At 36.7% G+C, this 27,336-nt stretch overlaps 1 protein-coding gene across 2 annotated transcripts in view; it reads right to left on the reverse strand.

Moving 5' to 3' along the window:
- Nucleotides 1–27,336, reverse strand: part of LOC150104587 (BRO1 domain-containing protein BROX-like) — a 163,176-nt gene that overhangs the window by 84,493 nt on the left and 51,347 nt on the right. For both annotated transcript variants that reach the window (XR_016548540.1, XM_090395217.1), the window contains exons 5-6: nt 27,057–27,162; nt 12,140–12,229 (exon numbers count right to left, since the gene is read on the reverse strand). Coding sequence is in view for 1 of the 2 variants with exons in the window: in XM_090395217.1 (XP_090251343.1) it covers nt 12,140–12,229; nt 27,057–27,162 (196 nt within the window). In the remaining variant the exon portion in view is untranslated. The remainder of the gene's footprint in view (nt 1–12,139; nt 12,230–27,056; nt 27,163–27,336) is intronic.

A 27,336-nucleotide genomic window follows, 5' to 3' on the forward strand; every position in this document is an offset into this window, starting at 1 on the left:
AAAATGAGGCCCCCCCCCAATCTTGTGCCTAATGGTAAATGCAGCCCTATGTGTGTGTGTTTGTGTTGCAACTATTCTCAGTTTTGGCATAGGCAGTATAGATGTATGGACTTTTGGATACAAGACAGTTATGGTATGCTCGATTCTTCTCTTGTGATAATTTCATATAATGCATGGATGTGAGTGAATGTGTTAATATTGTTTCATAGGAGCACATGATTGTAGTTTGAGCTGCTTAGAGGACAGACTACATTAACAGTGTACTTTGATGGGTCAATAGAGAGGAAGTGGGCCAAGGTATTTGGAGAGTTGTTGGGGTTGTCTGGTATTTGGATAGACATGTGTTCTTTCCAAAGTAATGGAAAGAACTATCAACACTCAACTGCTATGTTATTTCGAAGACTCTCAGCTAATAAATGATCACCAATTTGGGTTCTGTCAACCAGGCAATCTACTAACTTATGTCACCCACATTTGGACAAATGTTATAGAAAAGGCTAGTGAGTCCAATAGTAATCCTTGATATTGACCAGGTCTGGCACAAAGACCTGTTAAGCAAACTCCCATCATTTGGTCTACACCCTGAGTTTTACATTTGGACTGCCAGCTTTCTGACTGGAAGTTTACTTCAGGTGATAGTGGACAGTTACCTATCTTCTAAGTATACACCTAATGCAGAGATCCCATGAGGCTCTATTTTCACTCACCCTATTCCTTCTACACAGTCTTGCCATAAATACTGTTACAACTTCTGCACACCTCTGCGCCTCTCACAGAATTGCATGAGAGTTGACCAACCTCTTGTGGATGGGTTCCCCATAAAAAGTAGAAATTTTTTTTTACTTGATTATATAAGCTACCCTATAACTTGATTATATAAGTTAAACTTGCCAAGAAATTATATTCTTGCTTAATCCCATATCCAAAAATGCACTTGCTGATCCTCACCAGGATAATACTGTTACCTTATCTACCTCCAAACACTGCTACTCATTTTTCTGCCTGGAATGTGTAACTTACCAAAGGGATTACTTAAGCCAGCAAATTTTAGCACATTTATCATTTTCTTGTCATTTATATTTACCAAGGTGATCCCTCGACTCGAGACATAGCAAGAGATTTCTCTTGGATTTCCTTTGGTATGCTTGGCCAAAGGAAGTTAACATTTGTTTCTTCAAATGATGTCCTGATGGAAACCATTTGCAGAAACAAATATAGCAGTCAGTCATAATAAAGATGACAAGCTTAAGACATCCGTATCAGTGTTCTCTAATGATCTCTGATAAATAATTAGTATAAAAAAAACTCTCATTGGCATCATTTACTACTCCCAATAGCCAATTTAATATCTGCTTAATCCACAAAAAAAAAAAAAAAAAAACGATAGCAAATGCAAACAACTAAAAACAATAATAAAAATATGTTTCAAGTAGTCCTCATCTTAGTTTGCATGTGACTTTCAAATTAGGGAAGCCTTGCTTCAACTAAATGTTATACTCAATTACTTGCAAGGCCAATGTAACTTCTTGTTTGCTATAGCAAACAAGATTATAACATACTTGCTCACTCTAACTACCCATTCCATAGGTGTTATGCAATGCTCAAAGTTCACTATAGCAAAATCCTGTGGTCTCCACAAGTTTACTGTATTAATAAATGCTCTGAACAGGGTGGTTAATCCTATCTCCACAGTTATAAATTGTGTGCATTCTTGGGACAGTCTGTGTGGGAGCAAAAAAAAAAAAAAAACCAAGTTTCTGGTAGAAAATAACGGCTTTTCATCCTACAGGGAGGCAACTACAGCCTAATAAAAATTTTTTGTGCTGAAATTTAATTCCAACCTTTCACTGAAAGTGTTTCATTGAGTATGAAGGGGAGGATTTAGACAGCCTTTCCATGTACTCCACTCCCCCTTCCAGTAGGGTTATCCTGTAATACATCGCTGGTGCTTCAGACAAAAGAAGCTCCAGAGATGAATCAAAAGTAACATGAAACTAATGTCTCAAACAAGGCATCCAAAGGTACCAAGCTCCTGGATCACTTGCAGCAACTATGATAAATGCAAAACTTAAAAAAGCTCCATGCTGGCTCAATCATAGCCCAGAATAATAAGGATCATGCTGCTTGTTTGGGTGGAGGGCAAGCTTTGAAAAATAAGTTACAGTCCCCTAAACAACACCCTCTCAAGATATGTTCCTTAATAGAAGGACTATCTAAATCCAAAGACGAAGTCATCGGCAAAATAGCCAAAGACAAAGCAATTGATGTCTTGGCTCTCCAGGAAACCCATGTGCCTGACACAGTTTTCAATAGGCTAAAAATCTCAGGCCTAATTCTTGTATCTTATAACTGCCATCCCAAGCATGGCCTGGCAACCTACATCTGGCCTGGCCTCAATGACATAACCCAATGTGTAAATGATACAGAATACTTCATAGGTATTTAAGTTCAAAATACCACTATCTACAATGTCTACAAATGTCCATCTATGTAGATGTCCATCTGATCAGGCCAGGATGGCCTGATCAGATGGACCAGCCACCACCTCACCTGCTATCTATGTTGGTGACTTCAACTCTCATCACACCATGTGGGTCTATTCCTCTAACAACTGGGATGGTAATAATCTAGTTAACTGGATGGATACATATAACCTGTCCATTATTGTTTTGTATTTGGTCACTAAAACATTAAAACTTGAGTTTTTTTTCTTGGTTTAATTAATTGACCATATTTTAATAAAAGATATACACAAATTGTCAACAAGTTTCACCAGCTATTCTGTCTGGCTTCTTCAGGACAAGTATGATGGTACAATAACGTTTACTAGTAAAAAAAGAAGAATGGATTAACACAGTCAAATAAATTAAAATTAAACCTGACATGTAACATCATAAGCATGGTGTCTCAGTCATTGTTTAACTAATAATTAAGGAATTGACAGCATACACTAGAAATATAAATTAAATAAACTTTAATATATACTTTCCGATATTTCGGCAAACTTCACGTTGCCATCTTCTTGGGAACTTAATACAAAGACACGTGCACACAAGTACTACATAACAGCAAATGAGAACCGAAGCTAGGAAGCTAACATTTTCCTAAAGTCCTGATGGTGCCCCCTGGTGGGCTATATTGGCTTTTGGGCCGAAGTTCTTCTGATAAATGTTTCCCAAATTTGGGGCAGTCTCATGCATCCAAATTTGTTGAGGTTTGGCATGTTCCTAAGGGCTGAGGCTGATTCCATGAGTAGTCTTTCATATTTGAACTTGCTGAGGTGTATTACTGTGGCTTTCTTCCATCTTATTCTGTGGCGAGTATCCAGAGCGTGGTCTGCAAGTCCAGAGTGGCTGTACTGGTGAAATCAGATGTAATCCTTGTGTTCTGAGATTCTGATATTTGCTGTCCTGCCTGTTTGGCCAAAGTAAGACAATTTACAGCTGCAAGGGGAAGTGGTTGCAATTTACAACCACTTCCCCTAGACCTACCTGGTGTATACCAGGTAGGTCTAGTGGAAGTGGTTGGTCTTTAGTGGAGCGGATAAAGGATGCCAATTTTCTGTGTGGTCTGTAACAAGTGGTCAAGTCATGTTTTTTTAAGATTTTATTGATTTTTTCCGAGGTGCCTCGGACGTAGAGAATGGTGATGGATTTAGAGTAATCTTTTTTGTGAAGGGGGGGGGGGGAGGTAGGTTGTGGATAACTGGTTTAAGAATTTTTTGGATTCTTTTTTTTTGGGGGGGGGGGGTAGCCATTGGCTGAGAAAGTGTCATGGATGTGATTTAGTTCAGTGGTTAGGGCTTGATCATTTGAACAGATTATTTTTGTCCTGTTGAATAATGTCTTAATAACTCCATATTGTTGTGTGTGGGGGGGGGGTGATGGGATTGTTGGTGAATGTATCTGCCTGTATGGGTGGGTTTTCTATAAACTGAGAAAACCAAGGTTCCATCAGGTTGGCGGGTTACTAGTGTGTCTATGAAGGAGAGGTTATTGTTTTCCTCTTTTTCCAGGGTGAACTTGATTCTAGGGTGTTGGTTGTTTAAATGTGTTAGGAAGGAGCGGAGTGAATCCGTGCCATGTGGCCAAATAGCAAACACATCATCAACTTAGTGAAGCCATATGGTAGGTTTTTGTGGGGCTGAGTTTAAGGCTTTCTCTTCAAAAGTCTCCATAAAGAAGTTGGTCAAGGGTGGGGAAAGTGGTGAACAAACTAGCCAAGCATTTAGCAAAAGCGGTCTCACACTATACTGGCAACACACCATCACACATAAAAAACTCAGCCCACTTCAAAGCTGGTATAGAAAACCTTACACTCCAACATAATGACATAATGGTCAGTTTTGATGTCTCCTCCTTATTCACGAATGTCCCCCTCAAAGAAACCTTAGAGCTAATCCAAGCTAAATTTCTTCCCGATATCTCAACCCTATTTCAGTTTACAATGAACTCAGGATATTTCATTTGGCAGGAAAAATTCTATAAACAGATAGAGGGGACAGCCATGGGTTCACCTATTTCCCAATCCTTGGCCAACTTCTTTATGGAAACTTTTGAAGAGAAAGCCTTAAACTCAGCCCCACAAAAACCTACCATATGGCTTCGCTACGTTGATGATGTGTTTGCTATTTGGCCACATGGCACGGATTCACTCCTCTCCTTCCTAACACATTTAAACAACCAACACCCTAGAATCACGTTCACCCTGGAAAAAGAGGAAAACAATAACCTCCCCTTCCTAGACACACTAGTAACCCGCCAACCTGATGGAACCTTGGTTTTCTCAGTTTATAGAAAACCCACCCATACAGGCAGATACATTCACCAACAATCCCATCACCTCCACTCCCCTCACAACAATATGGAGTTATTAAGACACTATTCCACAGGACAAAAATAATCTGTTCAAATGATCAAGCCCTAACCACTGAACTAAATCACATCCATGACACTTTCTCAGCCAATGGCTACCCCCCCCCCCCAAAAGAATCCAAAAAATACTCAAACCAGTTATCCGCAACCTACCTTCCCCCCCCCCCACCTTCACAAAAAAGATTACTCTAAATCCATCACCATTCTCTACGTCCGAGGCACCTCGGAAAAAATCAACAAAATCTTAAAAAAAACATGACTTGACCACTTGTTACAGACCACACAGAAAATTGGCATCCCTCATCCGCTCCACCAAAGACCAACCACTTCCCCCCTAGACTTACCTGGTGTATACCAGGTCCCTTGCAGCTGTAAATTGTCTTACTTTGGCCAAACAGGCAGGACAGCAAATATCAGAATCTCAGAACACAAGGATTACATCCGATTTCACCAGTACAGCCACTCTGGACTTGCAGACCACGCTCTGGATACTCGCCACAGAATAAGATGGAAGAAAGCCACAGTAATACACCTCAGCAAGTTCAAATATGAAAGACTATTCATGGAATCAGCCTCAGCCCTTAGGAACATGCCAAACCTCAACAAATTTGGATGCATGAGACTGCCCCAAATTTGGGAAACATTTATCAGAAGAACTTCAGCCCAAAGGCCAATATAGCCCACCAGGGGGCACCATCAGGACTTTAGGAAAACGTTAGCTTCCTAGCTTCGGTTCTCATTTGCTGTTATGTAGTACTTGTGTGCATGTGTCTTTGTATTAAGTTCCCAAGAAGATGGCAACGTGACGTTTGCCGAAATATCGGAAAGTATATATTAAAGTTTATTTAATTTATATTTCTAGTGTATGCTGTCAATTCCTTAATTATTAGTTATCATGTTTAACCAGCGTATAAGCTTCTCTACAAGAATCAGTCATTGTTTATTGAGCGCATTGTATAGTTTTTTAGCGAAATGAAATTCTAGTAATCTAAGTGAATTTATTAGGCTTTTCCAGATGTCTTTCAGAATCATACCTTGATTTCTGTTTAGATTTTCTCCCGAACAGAGTACAACTGCTGCTTCTTTGAAGTTTCTACATTGAAAATCTTATTCTATATAAGGCATGGAGCTGTTATCCCAATCGATGGTTAGAGATCGAGAAGTGATGGGCTAATCCTGAAGTGTCTGTTCTGTTGTAGTTCACGTCCACTATATGTTATTTTTTTTTTGAATTTCCAGGCTTCTTGATGTTTGGTCTATGTAATTTAATCCACAGGAACATGGGATGTTCTATACACCTGAAGAAGGTTTCATGAGTTTGGCTATATTTGTTGAAACTGAGCCTGCATAAGGGATGATGATGTATATTGAGTGACAGAAGGTTCTTTCTGTGAAGAGTTCCTATGAAGAATCTTTTGATTATATTTTTTGGGTAATTGTTATTTACTAGTGTTTGAAATATGAGAATGAGTTCATCGAGATCTTTTTCTTCTGAGATAATATTGGTCGCTTTATTTTTATTAATACAGGGTGTTCGGGATAAATTTGACATATTTATAATTAATTATATTTTTCCGTAAGTTACATGTATTAACACACACTTCTCTTCATTTAAAAGTTTGGACCCTTCTTCATTCATATACAAGATGTCAGAAAGGATGGATAGCTGGAACCCACCTGAATCATGGAAGAGAATAACTTGTATCATGATGATTCGTGCCCGCCATCAAAATAAGGATATTACGACTGCTGCCCAATGCTCCCTGAATACAGTAAAAACAATCAGGCATGAACTAGAGACTTGCAATGGTGACTACGAGGATGTAGCAAGAAGAAAGATCCCTAGCAGACGATCTGATTGCGTTCGTACAGCAGAATTCCTCGCAAATCTGCAGGAACAGGTGTTGAAGAACCCTAGCATTGGAATTCGGGCTTTGTTCGTGGAGTTGCTAACTGTAGTCAAGCCCTGGATAACAAGGGTAGCCAATGGTAGGCCGTATGTATGGCAGCAGGATTCGGCCCCTTGCCACACCTCTGGGAAAAGTCAAAAATGGTTGTCTGAAAATTTCTACGACTTCACCAGTCCAAATGTTTGGCCTCCAAACTCCCCAGACCTTAACCCCATGGATTATTTTGTATGGGGTGCAGTTGAAAAAGACACCAATCGCACTTCCAGTGATACAAAAGCCCAGTTAATGGATAAAATTAAAACAGTTTTTGCGGCCCTTCCCAGGGAGACTGTAGCATCAGCTTGTTCGAGGTTCCGAAGCAGAATTGAAGCTGTGATCGATGCTAATGGTGGTTATTTTGAGTAAATCTTGTTGATAGTATTGTAATTAACTCTGCCTGTAATGTTTTTTTGTCAATTCATTAAATTTAATAGATACAAAGAAGATTTTCTTTTTCCTTACGAAACTGTCAAATTTATCCCGAACACCCTGTATATGGTCAACGAATAAAACCAAGAAAAAAATACATATAACCTGTATTTGATTTATGATGCCAAACAGGAAGGCACTCTCCACTCAGCCAGATGGAACAGAACCTACACCCCAGATCTGTGCATAGTCTCTAAAGACCACCCTCTGCCAACAACCAGAACCATCCTCAACAGATTCCCTAATAGTCAGCATTGTCTTACACTAACAGACAAGCGCATCAATCCCAGTCATCAGCGGAACAATCGCTAGACGGAACCTTCGCAGGTTCAACTGGAATACATTTGAGAAACAAATCGAGCAAACCGTGAGAATAATTCAACCCACCCCTAATTGCTATCCAAGATTTGTTAAACTAATCAAAACTCTGGCCTCTATTCCTAGAGGCGACAGAAAACAATACATCCCATGCTGGAGTAGACAAACTGAGGAACTTTTAGTCAAATATGAAGAGACTGAAGACCCAACTGTTGCTAAGGAGCTCATAGCAACCATGGATAAAAACAGAAAGGAAAGATGGATCTCAACCATCTATGAACTCGATTTAACCACATCTAGCCAGAAAAGCTGGTCACATCCGAGAAAATTAGGTGGGGGAGAACCAACAACAAACAAAACAACTGAAATAACTCCTGATCAGGCTAATCATTTATTGAAAACCTCCAAGATACGTCCGAGCTCTATCAGGAAAATTACTGTGCAATCTTCCATCAGACAAATTCTGAAGAAGGGACCTGAGCTTCCTGAACTTGTACACCTAGTATCTCGGGAAGAGGTAGAGGTAGTTTTAAAACTCACCAAGAATGGCAAGGTTGCAGGAGTGGATGGTATCCTCTCGGAGTTCCTAAAACATCTCGGTCAACAAGGCAAAACATGGCTGGTTGCCCTTTCTCAAAAATTATAATGACTGGAAAACTACCAAATCTGTGGTGGAGACCCAACTGATGTTAAAAATCTATGACCTATTTCCTTACTTTGCTCCACATTTCAGCTCTTTGAAAGAATTTCACTCGTCATTGAAAGAGCATTCCCGATTGAACAAGCTGGCTTCAGGCCAAAAAGGAGTTGCTGTGACCAGGTCCTGCCCTGCCAACACAGGGCCAGGACTAGGCATGCTTCCAGAAGAAACTTAAATCCAGAGCCACTTTCACTGACCTAACATCAAGCTTATGACAGAGTTTGGATCAGGGGCCTCCTCCTAAAGCTAGAAAATATTTTTAAGTCAAAAAAACTTTTCCAGCTTTTTGAATCCATTCTCTCCAACAGAAAGAGCCAGGTCTATATTGGTGGATCCTACATCAATCTGACTCCTTTGCCAACCTGACATTGAACATCCTAGAAGAATACTTCAAGCAGTGGTATTTAAAGCCAAATCCAACAAAAATTGTGTCCACAGTATTTCACCTGAACAATGCTTTAACTCTGGTGATGTTGGGGTGTGTTTTCAGATTTGTTCCAGTAGCTGACTTTTCACTGTCCGCCCTCGTTCCCTGGCAAAAACAATGGGCGGGGGCCTTGTTTAACCATGCAACGCCCCAGCAAGCATGAAATTTTGTCATGTTGTACCATCATTTTGTATTTTGTATTTAACTCTGGCGATATTCAGTTGGGGTGTTTCAGATTTGTTCCGGTAGCTGACTTTTCGTTGTTCGCCCAGGTTCCCTGGCGAAAACAATGGGGACCTTGTTTAAGTGGGCGACGCCCCAGTGGCCTGAAATTTTGTCATGTTGTACCATCATTTCATATCTTGGTTTAAGCCAATAAGAATACAGTTTGGTCGGCTAAATCCCAAATTTCCAGCTGACCTTTCACTGTCCGCCCTCGTTCCCTGGCAAAAACAATGGGCGGGGGCCTTGTTTAACCATGCAACGCCCCAGCAAGCATGAAATTTTGTCATGTTGTACCATCATTTTGTATTTTGGTTTAAGCCAATAAGAATATAATTTGATCAGCTAAATCTCAAATTTCCAGCACATTCTCATTCGTTCAGTATCCAGGTAGATACCCAACATGGTGCACCACAAGAAGGTGAGGAGTGAACATTAGGTCAGAAGACGTGGTCGGTCCTCCGCATTCCTTTAAAGGCTACGTGGAGGTCTCCTTAAGCACCCCACATATATATATATATTATTTTTTTGATAACGCAATCTAGAGGTCACTTCATGTCACATGCATCTGCTCCATTTTGTCCATCGACAGCGGAAAAAAAAAAAAAACATCTGCATTTATTGAATTTCTGAACATTACGAAACTTGATAGTACAATCTTTTCCTTTACTTAATTTACATACATTGTCGTGACTTGAACCTATTACTTATATATTTAATTAGTTTGAAAAATTTGAAGCTGTAGATGCTAATCAGCAGCTTAATATTTTTTACACACTTAACTACCATGATATGTATACATGTGAAAGTTGTCATGGATGCAAAGTCATGTTACGAATTGTAATACTATTGATATTACATTGAAATATACGATGGATATGAACTGCATAAGGAGCAATATTAATATCTACATGGTTAAAGGAATGTAGAGAAATGATGTTGGATATTGTCAGAACACTATTAATGAAAATAACTATTGAAAATACATAAGGCAGAAGCATGTCCATGAAAAGTGATTGGAATGGTTGCAATGAGTCCATCTAAGTAGAATGGCTTCTTCTAGATAATATGAAACATTTTTAAGAATGCACAGCACAAAAGCAAGAACAATATTCCAAGAAAGTATGAATTTATGTTCTGTTTACATAATGGAAAGTAAATATGAGAAATAGTGTCTTGAATAGAAAAGGCAAGTTTTTGAGGATAACTATATGATGAATTTATGCTAGGAAAGGCAAAAGGGATAAATCAGACCAAAAATAGAAGTATACACTTTCTTACAGGAAATAAAATAAGACTGTATTTTAGTAAAACTAAATTCATTATGCTATCCTACCTAAGTGGAAAATGGAGGAAGAACAGTTTTAAGTCACCATTATCATAAAATATGAAATATTTGGATGTTACAAGGTTTGTCAAATGAAGATTAATGGAATGTATTCTCATCAGCAAAACTATTAATAAGATTTGAGGTTAGTAGAAGGTCATTATTAATATAGAAAGAAGAGCATATGTGGTATGATAGCATTAGTGGGATATATGTGGATAGAAAACTGGCAATGCTCTTTATAATTGCATGGAAGGCAGAACATAAGATGATAGTTTGGGTCTAGCTTAGGTTTGAAGGAACAGTTTTTTCAAAACATTTCTATAACTTGTATCCAAACATGGATAGCATTAGCTAGATATGATATGAAGCAAGAGTAGCAAAATCCACACTGGTAATCAATAACAAACTGGTGGCGCTCCAAGTAGTGAAAGAATTGGCTGTTGTTGATGATGAACTCCATTGTTTTTGAGAAAATTGAGGTGAAGGCAATGGAATGATAGCTTGACCACTGACTGTTGGTGTGTGTGTGGGGTGAACTGAATACAGACTTGCTTCCATACTGTCAGATACAGGCAGAAGAGCATAAGTGTAAAAATGACATAAGATGGTTGTTAATTCTAGAGCATACATTTTGAAACAATTGCAAAGAAGGAGAGGAGGGGAATATCACAAAGCCAGAAGACCAGTTGGTATCCAAGCTATTAAGGATGCTTCTGATATTGTTCAAGTGAAGAGGAAAGGTGTAGCAGAAGGTGATGATCATCTATACAAGATATTAAGTTTTGGTCATTTATACGAGAATTGGAAAAAAATTATGGCAGGAAGCAGCCTTATTTTTGGGTGATGTTATAATGACAACTGCTATATTTGGTCTTTTCAACATCAGATTTGGGATTTGCTGATTTTTTATTTTTTAGCAAAAACTGATATCCTCCAATAAATATTTACAACAGAAAATTTAAACTCGATATAAAAAAATTGCAGAAGTATTTGGTGAGGGGTGAAAGTATTAGTGACTGTTATAAGAGGGCCAGTGCAGCCGAGTTTGATAACAGCAAGAGGATTAGGGATTAATGGAAAGTTATGCCCCTATGACTGTGGCATCTTCGGGCATAACCCAATTTCTAATTTCAGGGAGCACAGAAATTGGCTACTGCTGTGCAACTTTCTTCAAACTTATAGATATATTGAAGGGCTTCATATCACAATGTTCTGATATTATATCTAGAAATTGGCTATTAATACAAAGTAATCTGTGTATGCGAAGCAGGGGGATTTAATAATTAAAATATCAAATGCACATTAAGTGTATTAATTAGCAGAAGATCTACCAGTCAACCATGTAATAAGCAGCACTGCAGAATAATATTGTTCCTGTCAGGCAATCCACGATATTTTCTTCTTTGGAAAAAAAAGAGTCATGTAATACCGATTTGAGCACCATTGCTTTAAATAATATATCATGTAAGCAGAGATAAAAAATATCAGTGATTTACAATAAAAATGTGACCCCCTTCAATTTCTGAAAATACAACTACATCAAAAATTTGAACAAATTATCACAAATCACCTTATGGCAGCGATTTTCAACCGGTGTGCCGTGAGATTTATGAAAACAAATTAATTGAAAGAAATAATGTTGTAATTTGCATATTTATTTATTAGTGTCTGGTCTTCTATCTTGTGTGTGTAAATCAATCAAAGTTATGCCTATTTTTTTTTTTGCCAGATCATCAAAAAAATTTAAATATATTTTTAGTGTGCTGCAGAATTTTAATAATTAGTTTAGGTGTGCCGTCTTATGAAAAAGGTTGAAAATCACAGCCTTATGGCAAGTTTAATACAATGATAATGCATTTTTGTTCTCAAAATAACAAATTTGTTGCTTACCTGCTGTTGCATACATTTTGGATGTTTCATTTGCCAAAGCTGATATTAAACTTGGTGCATGTTTTAGTTCTGCAGCACGTGCTATTGTAACTAAAGAAATATCAGAAATTAGCATATATCAACACAAGAAAAGGAGCTAAATTCTCTATGCTATGTTAACCAAGTATTGACACACCCAAGAAACAGACAAAGTTAATTAAAATATTCCCTTTTTTAAAACGCACCTCTGACCTGCAGAATTTAATCTGTGCAGTATGCTTTCCATGTACTTATAAGTTTCATGGAAAATTAACTTCCATTCTTCACACAAGACTTCTTGAGTTTTGGCAGTGATGGTAGCGTAAACTGAGTGTCTATTGTGATACTTATTATTTAATTCCTTTATCTTTACTTCTATATTTAATTTACTATTTTCTTCTATACATCGATTTACTTCTTCTATATCACTATTCTTCATTAACCTTATTTAATCCCTCTTTTAACTTTATCTAATCCTTTCATGTATACTCTATTTACTTTATTCTCCTTGCCTTACCTTCAGTATTCTTTACCTATACCAGAGATCTCTAGAAATTTCATTTTTATTAATGACTGCGCCACTAGGTCTCCTTGTGGTATAAGAAATATCAATACTTCCAGTAAAGTTCGCTTTCTATACTAAGGCCCTTCTCAATAATATTTCACAATCGTGGCTAACACTTAACTTAGGTTCGTAGCTATTTGTAAACTCCCCGCTCACAGGATCACAGTTATATGGAAACAGTGCATTGCATAAAAAGATCAGGCAGCACTCTTTGTAAATAAAAGAAACATGTTAATTTATATTAAAACAATCATATAATTTACACTTTAATGAATTACTACTTCTTACTCCACTCTAAGTTTAACACTTCAGAGGAAAACTTTCTTTAGAACATTTACTTAAGCATGCATCATAATATAAATAATTAAGCAATTTTCAGAAGAAAAAACATAATACAAATCATTAAGCAATTTAAAGAAAAACTACCAGCCCATTTACAATTTAGGAATTATCATGTCTTTTTAACTATAAATTCCAGCCCTCACTTTGTATAAATTTCTCTTTATGCAAACTATTTCTTGTAATACTATACATAGTAACTCTTTATAAAGTCCTTCTAAAGCAGTCTTTCATAACCATAGACAAAATTACTTTGAAAACAACTTCTCTTTATGCAAACTAATTTTTTTTACACTATATATAGTAACTCTATAAATTTATCAGTACTTCTAAAACAGTCTTTCACAACATAAGAAAAATTACATCGAAAATAAACTCACACGACTTCTTTATCAGTATAGTGCACCTGTTCACACTTCCTTTACAGATTCCCTGGCTTCCTCTCTATGTCAGCCCAAGATTAAGTGATAGTCTTGGGCTATCACTTAGAGGTTTCATGGACACCTATTGTCTCCTCTGGAATGGCTCACGGGGCCTGGAGTAAGATTTTTCCGGTGTTATAGATACTCGGACGAAAGGTAGACGTTACAGGCCTAGTCATTCTGGTCCTGGGCCGCTATTCGCTCTGTAAGTTTCCGCCTCCAGTTTTTCCTCCATGACTTCATCCTGATTCGACTCATCCTCTCCTCTTTTTCTCCTGGCATCAATTCTTCCGATGGTCGATAATGATCCATTTTCTATGATCCTTATATTCGGTTTTTCGCAGGACTCTGGACGAAGGCTTGGGACCTGCGAACTTTCCCATATAAACTCTTGATCTTTTAAGAGCAGACGTCTAGCTCTCCCTGAAATGCACGTTTAATCCTTTTTACAGCATAGCGGAACTGCATATGTATACCGCCCACTTTTACCATTGACCTTGAAGGTGGTATCGGACTGGCTTTGGATACAATAGGTTTCCTTTTCACTCTACACTAAATACTAACATCAATACATTTCTGATTTCAAAGGCATTGCGCTTGAACTTAACATTTTAAGATATCTTCTGTTTACACTATTTAGCATTTTAATTCCTCTGGGTTTTTATACATGGTTTTTGGTGTTACTTACATAGACAATTACAATATATTTCTGATTTCTACGGCACTGCCCTTGGACTTTACATATTCATATATTTTCTATTTACACAATTTATCATGCTAATTCCTCTGATTTTTAATACATGGGCTTTTAGTGTTATTTACATTTAAAATTACAAGTTTATCTTTTTGAATTTTTGATGCGACCCCTGTAAAAGTCGATGCAATAAAAAATGGAAAAAATTTACGCTGCATCGAATTTTACAAAGGCCCACCCCTTCATGAAAAAATTTTCAGCCATGAATGTGGATAATTTTTTTTTTTTTTTTACATTATCTATATGCTGTGTGTTACCTACTCTCTGGAATGGACAACACTCAGGTTTACTGTCCTTTTGTGAGATAAGAAAGCACTCAGTCCGAATTGGTGCTCAACTTACTCCTTGGATAATTAGTTTTCATTTGATGCCTCTCTCTCTCTGTTTCTTTCAAAATTAGGGTGCTCATTTCTATTACCTCTTTTTGCCTTTTGCATCCTCTGCAGTTTAGCTAAGGTATGTGACTGCATGTAATTCAGACGGGTAGGACGTCTGTTGTTGCTCCTCTCTTCCTTGTTTGTTGGCTGACTTTTGTCACCTTTCTTTGAATGGAATGAATGTTAGCCTGTTTCCATCTGTAGTGTAGTTTTTTTTTAAATAGCCCACAACAAAAGGTTGTAAGATTTATTTCTTTTCTTTTAGAGTTACACGATGATCAGCATTCATTTTAAAAAATTTATGGAATTTACAACCGTGTTAAAAATTTTTTTTTATTATCCCGACATTTCGATCTTCATGTCAAGATCATCATCTGGAGCATACATCAATATATAAGACAAGCTGAGTTACATTATTAACTGTAAGCTAAAGAAACAATGATTTGATCACATGTTATTCTACTGGCATGACCTCTAGTGGGAAAAAAAAATTACATCAAGCTAAATTCTATTTACGATGACAGGAATAAACATTCTTTCAGATGGTTTTCTTTTAGAAATAATGATCTCCTATTTTTAGTTTTATAATTCTTATTTTTGCTTTTAAGATACTTGATTTTCCACAATGCTATTCAGAAAAGGTTGATCATTAATTAATCTGAAGATTAATTAATGATCAACCTTTTCAGAATAGCACTGCTAGTGAGGCTTCGGGTGCACCATCCCAAATGTTCAGGGAGTATTTGATGTTTGAGTGGATTTGAGATTTAGCCATATGGCAGTCAAGTAGGAAGACCAAAAAGGCTATGTATGTCTTAATTCCAAACACAAGTTGTACTATCAGTATCAGATACTGTGTTTGTGTTTAAAGCTATTTAAGATTCTGCTTTGATGATCGTGGCAATGCCATGGTCAGCAATAAGCATAAGAGAAGAAATGCTAACAGTTCAGAGTTATCTTTGGGTGATGTTACAACAGAAACATGTGGATGAGGAGTGGCGAAATTGTGAGTGGGTGAGAAGCAGTTGCATCTAATGACCGTGGCAAGGGACCAGAAGGCTCAGGTGTCTTCAGAATAGGAGGCAAGCTTGTGGCATATGGTCATTTCAATATCAGAGTGGATTTATTTGTGGATCAGAATGGATCAATAAATTTGCACTTACTGATCCTGTTTTTTACATTTGTTCATAGTTGAAATGTAGGCCGAGTGTGATGCTGAAGTTAGACTCAAGCCATTCATGATATGATTTTTTCCCCCCTTTGGACTGCCTTGAAATGCTTAGCGGACTTGGATAGTGTGGGATGAAGGATTTCATATACATCAACTAGAATTAACTAAATTGTCAATGAAAGATTGTAAAGCGAAATTTTAATTATAGCTAGCTAGGAATGCTAAGATTAATCCAGAATGCTTTTATAGATATTGTTATATTTTTTATCGGCTGAGCCATTGTTATATCTTTGTTTTTTTTCTTTTGCTATTGTTATTTAATATAACAACATACTTCCTTAATAATGTCCTACTCAACTCTACCTAGGAATGCTTCCTTTTCGGACACTAGCAAATTTATTTTTTTTATTGCTGCACCAGCCAGAGTCCTATAATATGAGCTTATTCAAAATTCAAGGAAATATTCCTAGGTTAACTGGCATTCATTCTAATATGCACCAAATATATACTGGGTCTAATTGCTGTCGTGACCAATAAATCTATTACTCAAACACTCTCATTAAATTCCCTCCCGCTATGGTTCTGAAGTTTTGCAAGTGGTAATTTTAATTCTCGAATCAAGCACGAAACAGGTATACAATAAAACATGTTTATTGGAACAAATTCACTTTACAACTATAATTGAAATGGGATATTAAGCTTTACAAAATCTCTTACTAAGTTAGTTACTCAATACTAATTTAAGAAAACACCCATAGATCAACTTGGCAATTACTCTCACACTCTATGCAACATTAAAACAAGCTAACTATGTTATTCTAAATCAAACTCTTAATTCTTGCCTACATTAAAATACATTTCTCAACCCGTTACTATTCTGATATAAATCATCTACAAAATATCAAATTCACATATACTCTCAGTCACATGCAGCTAAAATTTCACTCCTGACATTCCTTTATTTAGCAGAATAGCTATCTCAAAATTCAAATCCTTATTATAGTCCACTATGAAATTCCACTTAATGTGATCTAACATTAAATTCTGTCTCATTTAAACATACAACAAAGGTCTTTACGTTACCCAACCTTTTTCTTCCGAAGGTCTGTTAACGGCCACGTATGGTTTCGGGTCCTACTTCGATCGGTTGCTTGAGCAATGGGCTTACAACTACGCCGTCCGTTTTACATTCTTCCCGGACTTTAACTTCTCACTGCCTCAATACAGCGCATTCTCTGCTCCTACTTGAGTGGGACATCTCTCTCGCTCGTCCCTACTCCATCTGCTAGTCAGGAATCCTCGAAGTCAAGTCGGGAACAACCAGAAAAAAGCCCTGCATTATCGCATGCATTCGTTTATATTTTGTCCCTTCTTTCCCATACGACCCTTCGTTTTCATGCCCTTAAGGTGATCCTCAAGTCCTAGCTGCCGTTTAGGTGCTGTATTCTCAGGAATCCTGCTTATGTCATCTTCCTTGTTCGCTCTAGCTGGTGGCATTACGGCTGATACGTGCGTATGTAACCCGAACTTTGCACTTGTACTCTTAACTTCTTTGGCGACTTATTAAGTTTAAGACAGCTTAATGGGACAAGATTATACTACAATTTCCTTATTAAAATTTCACTAATCCTATAATCCTTCAGTTTAACTTTCAACTACAAGATTTTTTTAGTACGATTTACATGTTATTATACAAATTCCTTTGTAACATAAATGCAGAACTGTGTGCTGTCAACCAGGTATTATCTGAGTTAGCCAAATTCTTGTGTTAGATTCTGAATGAACAATTTCTAAAAATCATCCATTCAGGATCTAACAATATGTAAAAAGGGTAATAGAAATAAATTAAGCAAAATAATAACTCAAGAATACTTCTGAATGCTCCCAGCTATGATTTGGAGGAATTTCACTATACAGTAAGCCCATATCCACGGAGTCTAGTTCCATTGTCTTCCACGGATAGTAGCAAACTACTAGCAAGACCCAGATTTTTTGCATATATATAGCAAAATTGAAGCAAGAAATTATTAGTAAACTGACTTGGTCTCATGCACTAGGACCGGGGTTCATTAGTGAATATAACTTACGTAGTTAATATATAATGTATACACTAAATTGTATGGCTAAATAAATAATAATAAAAAGAATTATGTTAAAGGGATAAAATAGCCTCTTGGCTCTTTATCGTAGTAATAATAAAAAGTTTTTTTTATTAAATGAGGTAATTTCTAGACTACCACTTCACACGTACTATCCAGGGATACTATCCACCACATTTGGGCACACATTCCATTGATGCTCGATAATAATATTACATATTTATTTAAAATTATCATGAAACAATTTTTATGTCTTTAGAATCTATGAGGAGCAATGGAATGTGTGCCCAAATGAGGTAGAAAGCATCCCTGAGTAGTACGGGTGAAGTGGCAAACCAAAAATATTGCCTCATTCAATAAAACTTCGTCTTTAGACAAATAAAATTTAACCCACATAATAATTATGTAGAATGAAATGAGAAAACATGCTAATGAAAATGTAATTGTTAATAAAATCTTAACATTTTTATTCTTATTAGGAGGAATCAACTGAGATCAGAACACCTTGTTGTGTTCAGCTATATATTTATTCATCTTCCGAATCCTTGGCAGTTGGCTGCTTGCTTGCCTACTAAGCAAATGATGTGGACGGCTGAGGATCATCAGTAGTAGAAGTTTTGTCAACTTTTTTAAAAAAACATTGTTATTGGAAGTGGCCATTTTGGTCTCTGCAATTCAGTAAACAGGTTCTGCCAAGCTCCAAAGTTTCTGTTATTGTGCGAGTAATTTTTATGCTGCACAATCATAATCACTGAATCATAATTATTATCTGTTCCTTTAATGTTTGAGCTGTTCGAAATATTGTGGCAAATTTTACGAGTGTCCACACTGGTGGTTCTTGTTCACTTTCATCCTCATTGTCATCTTCTTCTGTAGAAGATTTGGCAAGATCTTTCAACTCCTCGTTAGTGAGCACCTCATGACGTCCATCTATGTAATCATTCAATTCTTCTTCTGTCATATCTTCAAATCCCTCTCCACCAATTTTCCACGCTGGGTTAATTATCGTTGTTATCTGTGAGTTAATATCAGGAGCGTCTTGGGAATTATGAACAGCATCAATCCACGTATTCTTCCAGCATGCAGTTACTGTTTCTGGTATCAATTTGTTCATTGTTTCCTGGAAATCATTCACAATTGCAGATGCAATTGTGAATGATTTCCAGCATGCGTAACGTGTTACCATCAATAGGAATCCTTTTTCTTGTCATGTCAATATCAGCAGAATCCTCAACCATTGCACGAATCATATCGAAAACCTGCAGAGCACATGTTTTGAAGCATCTAATGACACCTAGATCAAGTGTCTGAAGCAATAAGGTTGTATTAGGTGAGAAGACTCGAACATTTTCATCTTTGGTGACTAGCAACTCAGGGTGCTCTGGAGCATTGTCTATTATCAATAAAACTCCACAAATTCTTCCAGCATGCAGTAACTGTTGGTTTCAATTCGTCCATTGCTCCCTTGATGAATCATATCGAAAACCAGTAGAGCATATGATGCTTTGAAGCATCTAATGACACCTTGATTAGGTGAGAAGAAAACCACTTGAACATTTTCATCTTCGGTGACTCAGAGTGCCCTGGAGCGTTGTCTATTATCAATAAAACTTTAAATGGTAATCCTTCCCTCTCAAAGTATTTTTTCACCTCCGGAATAAAACATCGATGGAACCATTCCGTAAATAACACGGCCGTGACCCATGCTTTTGGATTTCATTGCCAAAAAATAGGCCGACAACTTTTTTTTTGTTTTTAAGGGCACATGGATTCTGGGCCCAGTACCAGAGTCAATCTGTCCTTAAATGCTTTAAAGCTTGGTGCTTGCTTCACAGTTTTATGGATGTAGGTCCACTGGGGCATTTTCTTTCAAACGAGGCCGGTTTCATTACAATTAAAAACTTGCTTAGAATGATAACTTTCTCTGCAATAATTTTTTAAAATTTTGCTGGGAAGAATGCACCAGCTTTCTCATCAGCCGATGCAGAGTCTCCAGTAATTTTTGTTTTTTAGATTAAACCTAGTTTTGAATCTATGCAACCAGCCCTTGCTTGCTCTAAATGACTTTTCTTCCTCTTCTATTTCGTCTTGCGACCACATGTCTTCATATAGGATCAATGCTTTTTGTCGTAACGTGTTACCATCAACAGGAATCCTTTTTCTTGTCATGTCTTCCACCCACAAATTCAAAGCTTTCTCCAACTTGAGTAATGCCTTATCATGCACTGTACCCATAAATTTTACAGATTTGAGAGCATGATGGAAAGACTGGCATGAATTTTTTCTTTGTTCTTCAACACTTCACGTACCGAAGATTCGTTTTTATTATAGATCTTGGCAACAGTTGCAATCAACTTTTTTTCTACTTCAATCATATTGATAATTTTTGATTTTTCACTAATACTGAGCACTTCGTGTCTTCTCTTCAGTTTTGAAGCCATTTAAAAATTTTTCACAATTTATTTGCTTGAATTTAAACGCAATTTTAAATTGCAATGACAGACAATTGACTGCTTTCTTCAACAATTTGAGTAAAACTAAACATGAACAAACATGCACGTTTAAGTCCACGTGCCTAGCAAAACAAGCGTGTTTGGACAAGTTTTCAGCCTGGGTGTATGCTTGTTTCAACCGGTGCAGTGCTCGACCGTTTTGCATGCTTTTTTGAACTGTAGATAAGTGAAACCGCAAATACCGAAATTGCAGATACGGGGGGGAGGCTACTGTATATACATGACCATAAATACATTGTCAGTAAAGAGAGGACATACTATTTACAGGCTAATGACACTGCATAGAAAGAGAAAATTGTTATCTTAAATCAGTTGGCAGCTGATAGGATTGGATTGGGGGGGGGGGATATATCTCCTTTAGAGGAAGGCAATCCACTTCTGATCATGTTTAACTGGGATAAGTACTTATGATTTTAGGTCTGCAAGGATTATTCCATGTCATTAGGGTACTCCATCACATAAAGTGAAGAATTATAGTTCAGTTATTCTTATTAGTGTTATATAAAATGTAATGGTAAAATTAAAGTAACTGTATTTAGGATATCCATATAATAGGATTCACGTGTTGAGTAGGATAGTGTTAAATTGTGAATGAACCTATGTTATGTAATTTATTATTTTTCATTCACATTTAACATTGCTTATTAAATATTAATCATGGTTTATATAAAATTGTTTATTATTCTTTAATTAAGAATTTCTAATTAAACATTTACTCAAAATCTGACCTGCTATTAACTTATAAAATAATAATATGTTTAGAATTTTGTATAACTAAATATATATGGTGTAACGTAAAGTGTTATTTTATATTTAACTGTATACGTAATCAAAAAGTTGAAGAAATAGCTTAAATATTATATTGTTCTTATTTGTGAAATATTTAATGTTATGTAATCACCCATGTAGCAGTAATAGAGCATACATTACATTGGCGAAATGTTTACGCTTAGTCTATTGTCATGGAGACGCACGCGTAAACAACCACGAGTGGAGTAGAGCGTGGCGTTCGAACGTAAGGTGGGAGTGAAGGTCATAGAGAAAAAGAGAAAGAGAAGGGAGGTCATAGATAAGACAGGGAAGGAAGAGAAGAATTATTATTAAGGAGTGAGGAGAGAGTTTTGCGGAACCAAGATTATAAAATCCTCAGGGCAGAAATTTATGAGTATAGTGTTCGGAAGTGAACCTATAAGTAGTGAAACATAAAGTTTAATGTTATAAGCGAAAACTGCTGTTGTTATGAAGAAAGGTTGATGCCGTAATCAGATAAAAGGAAACTGGACAGTCAATGCGAAAATTCTGATTAGTTCCAGTTAATCTGGATTACGATTAAATTCTATGTTGCCCTAGGAAAAGGTTATATTGATTACTTGGAGAAAAGTGAACAGGAAAAGATATTAGTACCTAATTACTGTTGTTTGGAATAGTGAAGTGCGACTTACAGTAATACAGTTTAAACTATGGAGAATATTTGTTATGTGTGTTCCGCTAATGTTAATTAAGTTAATTCATAAGTGCTCTCTCAATAATTTGATGTATTGAAGAATTTGTCTGGTAAGAGTAGTTGTATAAGTTTCTCTATTCTAGCATTAACTGTAATATATCTCCGATGCTCAAGGTCCGGGAATATATTTGCTTGGAATAATGCTTACGTAGTTTATTGCCTGCTGTGAATATAAACATTGAGCTGATAGATTTGTGAAGACTGATTAAATGTGAAATTGTTATATTAACTTGAGATAAGAAGATTTGTGTTTTTGAGACTGTGAACAGTATATGAAAGTTAGAACATTGAATTAGCATCAGTGGCCTAAGAAGATGTGTTAAGTTAATTGTATAGTTCCATTTTAAAATAGAGTTCTTGTATTTGTTAACCATATCATATATTAAATGTTTTATTTTGTTGATCTAAATATTGTGTTTGCCTGAATTCCTTATTATTGCACCGTTCATAAATATTCGAATCGTGCGGGAACCCCAAGTAAAAATGATAATAGATAATTTGGCCTAATGAGATGACTGCTAACTTAATTTAGAACTGATCCTACTATTTATATAGACTAATCTAAGAATAGGGTGGCGCAGTATAAATATATAAATATAAATTAAAGGGAGACTGACCATGACAAACCTGTCCACTTTTTTTTTTTTTTTAGGAAATCATTAAAGCAAGAGTCTATGGATGTGTTTAATTGGATTATGGAAAACCTAAGAGCATTCCACATAAGAACTTGCATTGATTGATAAGGAGATGACATGAAATGGTATATACGGGGTGGGGTAGGGGGAGTTTCATTGAGCTAGGTAGTTAAGAGCAGCAAGTTCTGTTATATAGATGCATATTTGCAGTTTGAAACTCTTCCTTATCAGAATTAGATATTTTTCTTCAAAGAATTAACTATCCAATCTAGAATTATAAGCCAATAATATATTTTTTTTCATAGCTGTGCTAATCCCAATCCTATGCTAATCTTAAGATAGTAAATAACCATGGAACTTCACCCTAATCCTTCTCAAGATAAGGAATAGGAAACCTAATAACATATGTTAAGAACTATTATCAGAAGCATTCAGGCATCTGTATATCATACACCTGAAGATCTAATTTCACCTTGTTCATACATTAGCGATGTTCTTACACTCTCCAAAAGATTGACTTTTTTCCTATCCCTTTTATATCTTCCATTTTTAAACCTTCTCTGTGCCATACACTTTTACATCTTTTTTAATGAGCTTTTCTGTCCTTTCCCTTCAGCTATTTGCTTATTATTATTATTATTAAACAAGTCCTCATGGAGTCAAAGACTCATCTAGGAGTTCCTTTTATCTCACACACATCTCATCATACCGGGTCTTAAACACATTCAAACTCCTTGCAGACACCACACTCTCAGGCATGGCATTCCAATCATTCACAACTCTGCACGAAAAAAACCTGCCTCTCACTCCCCTACTCACACCCTCTTTATACAGTTTCCAGAGATGACCTCTGGTTCTCCCCTGATCTCCCACTATTCTCTGTAGAACTTCTCCACCATTGATCCCATAACAACCCCTTACCAACTTATAGGTCTCTATCATATCCCCCCTCTTCCTTCTCTCCACTAGACTCTGCAAATTACATCTTTTCAATCTTTCCTCATACTCGACATTCCAGAGGTCAGAAACTACCTTAGTCAGTTGCCTTTGGACCCTTTCCAACATCTCTTCATCCTTCTGAAAACCAGGTGACCAAATCTGGGCACAATAGTCCATGTGTGGCCTAATCAAAGCCTTATACAATGGAACAAGAATCTCCCTACTTCTACACGTCAGTGTCCTCCTCATCATTCCCAGAAGTCTTTGTGTTGTCTTCACAATTTTGGCGATGTGTCCCCTAAATTTTAGATCCTTATCCACTATCACTCCCAGATCTCTTATTTCCTCTACTTCCAACAATATATTCTCACCAAGCATAAATTCTGCATCCCATCTTTGTTTTCGAAATTTTAAAACCTTACATTTTGCAACATTGAACTCACATCCCCATTTGCTTGCCCAATCGCTCAATTTACTCAAGTCTTCTTGCAAGGCGACAACATCTTCACTACTCTTTATGGTTCGTCCCAACTTTGCATCATCTGCAAACAACTGAATATCTCCATCCAAATCTTCGCCAATATCATTAATATACAAGTTAAATAGTAATGGCCCTAAAACAGATCCCTGAGGCACTCCACTAGTGACTTTCCTTTTCCTGGATATTGCACCCCCATACACAACTTGTTGATACCTATCAGATAGCCAGTCTCCAATCCAATGCACTAATCTAATATCCAACCCCATCTGCTCTAGTTTGACTGTCAACTTATCATGAGGTACTCTATCAAAAGCTTTTGCGAAATCCAAGTATATTACTATGTATCCTTCTCCTCTGTCCAAGGAAGCAGTCACTTTATTGTAATAAGTAAGTAGATTACTAAAAAACGACCTCCCTTTAGCAAATCCATGCTGTCCATCAAAGATTATACCATTGTTGTCAACCCAACTCTGGATCCTAGTTCACACAAACTTCTCCAACAATACCTGACACACAGATAGGCCTATAGTTTGATGCTCGAGTTTGCTCACCTCCTTTATGAAGTGGCACAATCTTGCCCTCCTTCCACTCTTTAGGGACTTGACCAAGTGCAAGACTCGTATTAAAAAAATATGTCAAGGCAGGTGTCAACTCTCTGGCACATTCCTTGAGAACAGGCTGTGATATATTATCAAGTCCCACAGCCTTATTTACATCTAGTTTACTCAACTCCCCAAACACCTCTTGTCACTTACAGTCAGTCTCTCCTCCCCATCATCAACTGCTCTTAATCTCTCCATGAAGTCACATTCACAAGATTGAAAGATCTTTATGAACTGCTCATTAAGTATCTCCACCACACATTCTGCAACAGCTGTCTTTATACCATTTCCTCCAATCAATGTCATCCTTCCATAATCATTCTTTCTTTTGCTGGCTACATATCGAAAGAACTCCCTAGGATTCTTTTTAGCTTCATTAGCTAACTGCTGTTCATAGCTCTCTTTAGCTACTCTCACCAACCAAGTCCACCCTCCTTGCCTGGTCTTTGTAGACCTCATGAAATTGGTTACTTCCACTTCTCTTATGCTGCCTCCACAATGCCCTTTTTCTCTGTATTGCATGCTTAATCTCTTTATTCATCCATCTCACACCTACCTTATTTAACCTTCTCACCCGTGGTATACATTTAGACATTGCATCCACTAAATATTTTTTGAAAATCCCCCAAGCTGCATTTATCTCTTTTCCAGCTAACTCCTCATTCCATGCTACACCTGCAAGCTGTCTCCTGAGCTCTTCATAATCACCTCCCTTGCAGTTCCACATATACCCTTTTTTCACAGGGGTCCTTGCACTGCTGGCAACCACCTAAGTAATCACCTCATGGTCACTTTCATCAATTGGTGGATGATATGATACCTCATTGATCCTTCAATGAGATGACCAAATCCAAGACCCTTAATCCTCTTGTGCCTTCTGTTACATACTGTCTGAGGTAGTTATCCCTCAAAAACTCAAGAAACTCATTTTCTTTACTTCTAGTTGCTATCTCTTCATTCCAGTCTATATTGCCATAATTCAAATCACCCATAATGATCATCCTTTTCTTATTTGCTTGGCTTATTTGATTATACATTTCACTATCACCACCATCCACATTACCAGGTCTATAACAACATCCCACCAAGTATTTGATTCTATTCACCTCTATCTCACGCCATACTGCCTCAAAACCACTGGCCCCATTTCCCTCTTGCATCTCTACCTTGTATGGACATAACTCTTTCTCTATCATCAATAGCACTCCCCCTCCCTTTTTACCCCTTCTATCCTCACGAAACACATCATACCTTTCCATCTCTATTCCTGTCAGGATGTCGTCCTCATCTAAAACTGTGTTAATGACTGTTCTTAGTTCTCACTGGTTCCTCACATTTATCTGATGAATATTTACCAACAGAATGAAACTATACTACCCATTAAGTAATGGCTGCATTCAGAATTAGAATACAAGGCTATTCCAGATATCATAGAGACATAAGCATTGGACATTATTCTTGGACATAGGGAAAAGAGATTAAACCACTTGCAGAATAATCCTGATGAGGTGAAGGGCAAAACAGCACAATTCACAACACCACAATCCTTCTTTCTGGTGGTAGACTGAGTGCAACACATGATAATAGGAACTGGATCCTAGTGATAGTGATCTGGAGAATAGGAAAGTAAAGAAAGACTCAGGTGAAGTAGAACAAAGAATATGGGAGAACTACAGTCTAATAAAAACAAGGAATAGCAAACAAAAGTCAACATTAGTACTGTGGAGTTTCCACCACCATAGCACCACATTGATTTTCTATATTTCTTTTTCAATTTGGATAAATAAAACCTGTACAATCAAGAAATTAAGGGAGCAAGCATGGCACATACTGAGAATTGCATAGATAATGGTAAAGATCTGAAAACTTTGTGAGCTTAAAAGGGAAGATGCAATAATTAAAAAAATCATTCATGATCAGAACAACTGAATCTAGAACCAATTTAATATATACTAACTTATTATTTTGCCAGTATTAATTATACCATTAAAAACTGATCTGAACAAACCAGTTAAAATGATTTGACAAGTTTTAGCAGAGATCCTAAATAACAAATTTCATTAAATCCCATCCCACCAGAGCAAAATTATTATCATCGTTTTGAATAATTTCAAAAAATTCCAATAAAAACAACCTGAATGAGTTTAATTTTAGAGGCAATGCTAATTAACGAATTTCATTAAATTCAAACTACAGCAGAGTAATTATTTTGTATCATTTCAAAATTTTATCCAATTTTGCTTCTGAAAATTGTTTAGGTGAATGGAAAGTAAGAGGTACTTGACAAATTTTCACATGAATTTCAAATAACAGAAATGCACCTAAAAGAAGACAAGCTGCTGGCTCCATTTCAAATCTTTAAGCTTCATAAAGAAATGAAAACAGATGCTAATAAAATACACTGCAATAATAAACAAGCACTACTGAAAATGAACTAGTGAGAGAATAACTTTTATAGAAATGCTAATGACAAATAATACTGTTTGATGCACATTTACCTTCTTGAGCTTCTGCTGTACATTGACTTATATAGGCTGTTACAACTTGGGTATCCAAATCTGATCCCGGATCTGGTCTCTGAAGTAGCTGTCCTATGTATTTTTCCTAGAAATGAAAATGTGATGTGATATGCATAAACAGGAAAGATTTCAGTAACGGTATATTTACAGAGTTCCAAGAAAATTCTGGAAAATACTGTGTAATATAGCATTAGCTGTCTTTGAGAGCATATACAAATTTAGTGATTAATTTCTTTTGAATTTAACAATTCGAGCTCTC

Source organism: Typopeltis vanoorti, chromosome 7, assembly GCF_054136105.1.
Source record: "Typopeltis vanoorti isolate ZY-2024b chromosome 7, IOZ_Tvanoo_1.0, whole genome shotgun sequence".
Lineage (NCBI taxonomy): Eukaryota > Metazoa > Arthropoda > Arachnida > Uropygi > Thelyphonidae > Typopeltis > Typopeltis vanoorti.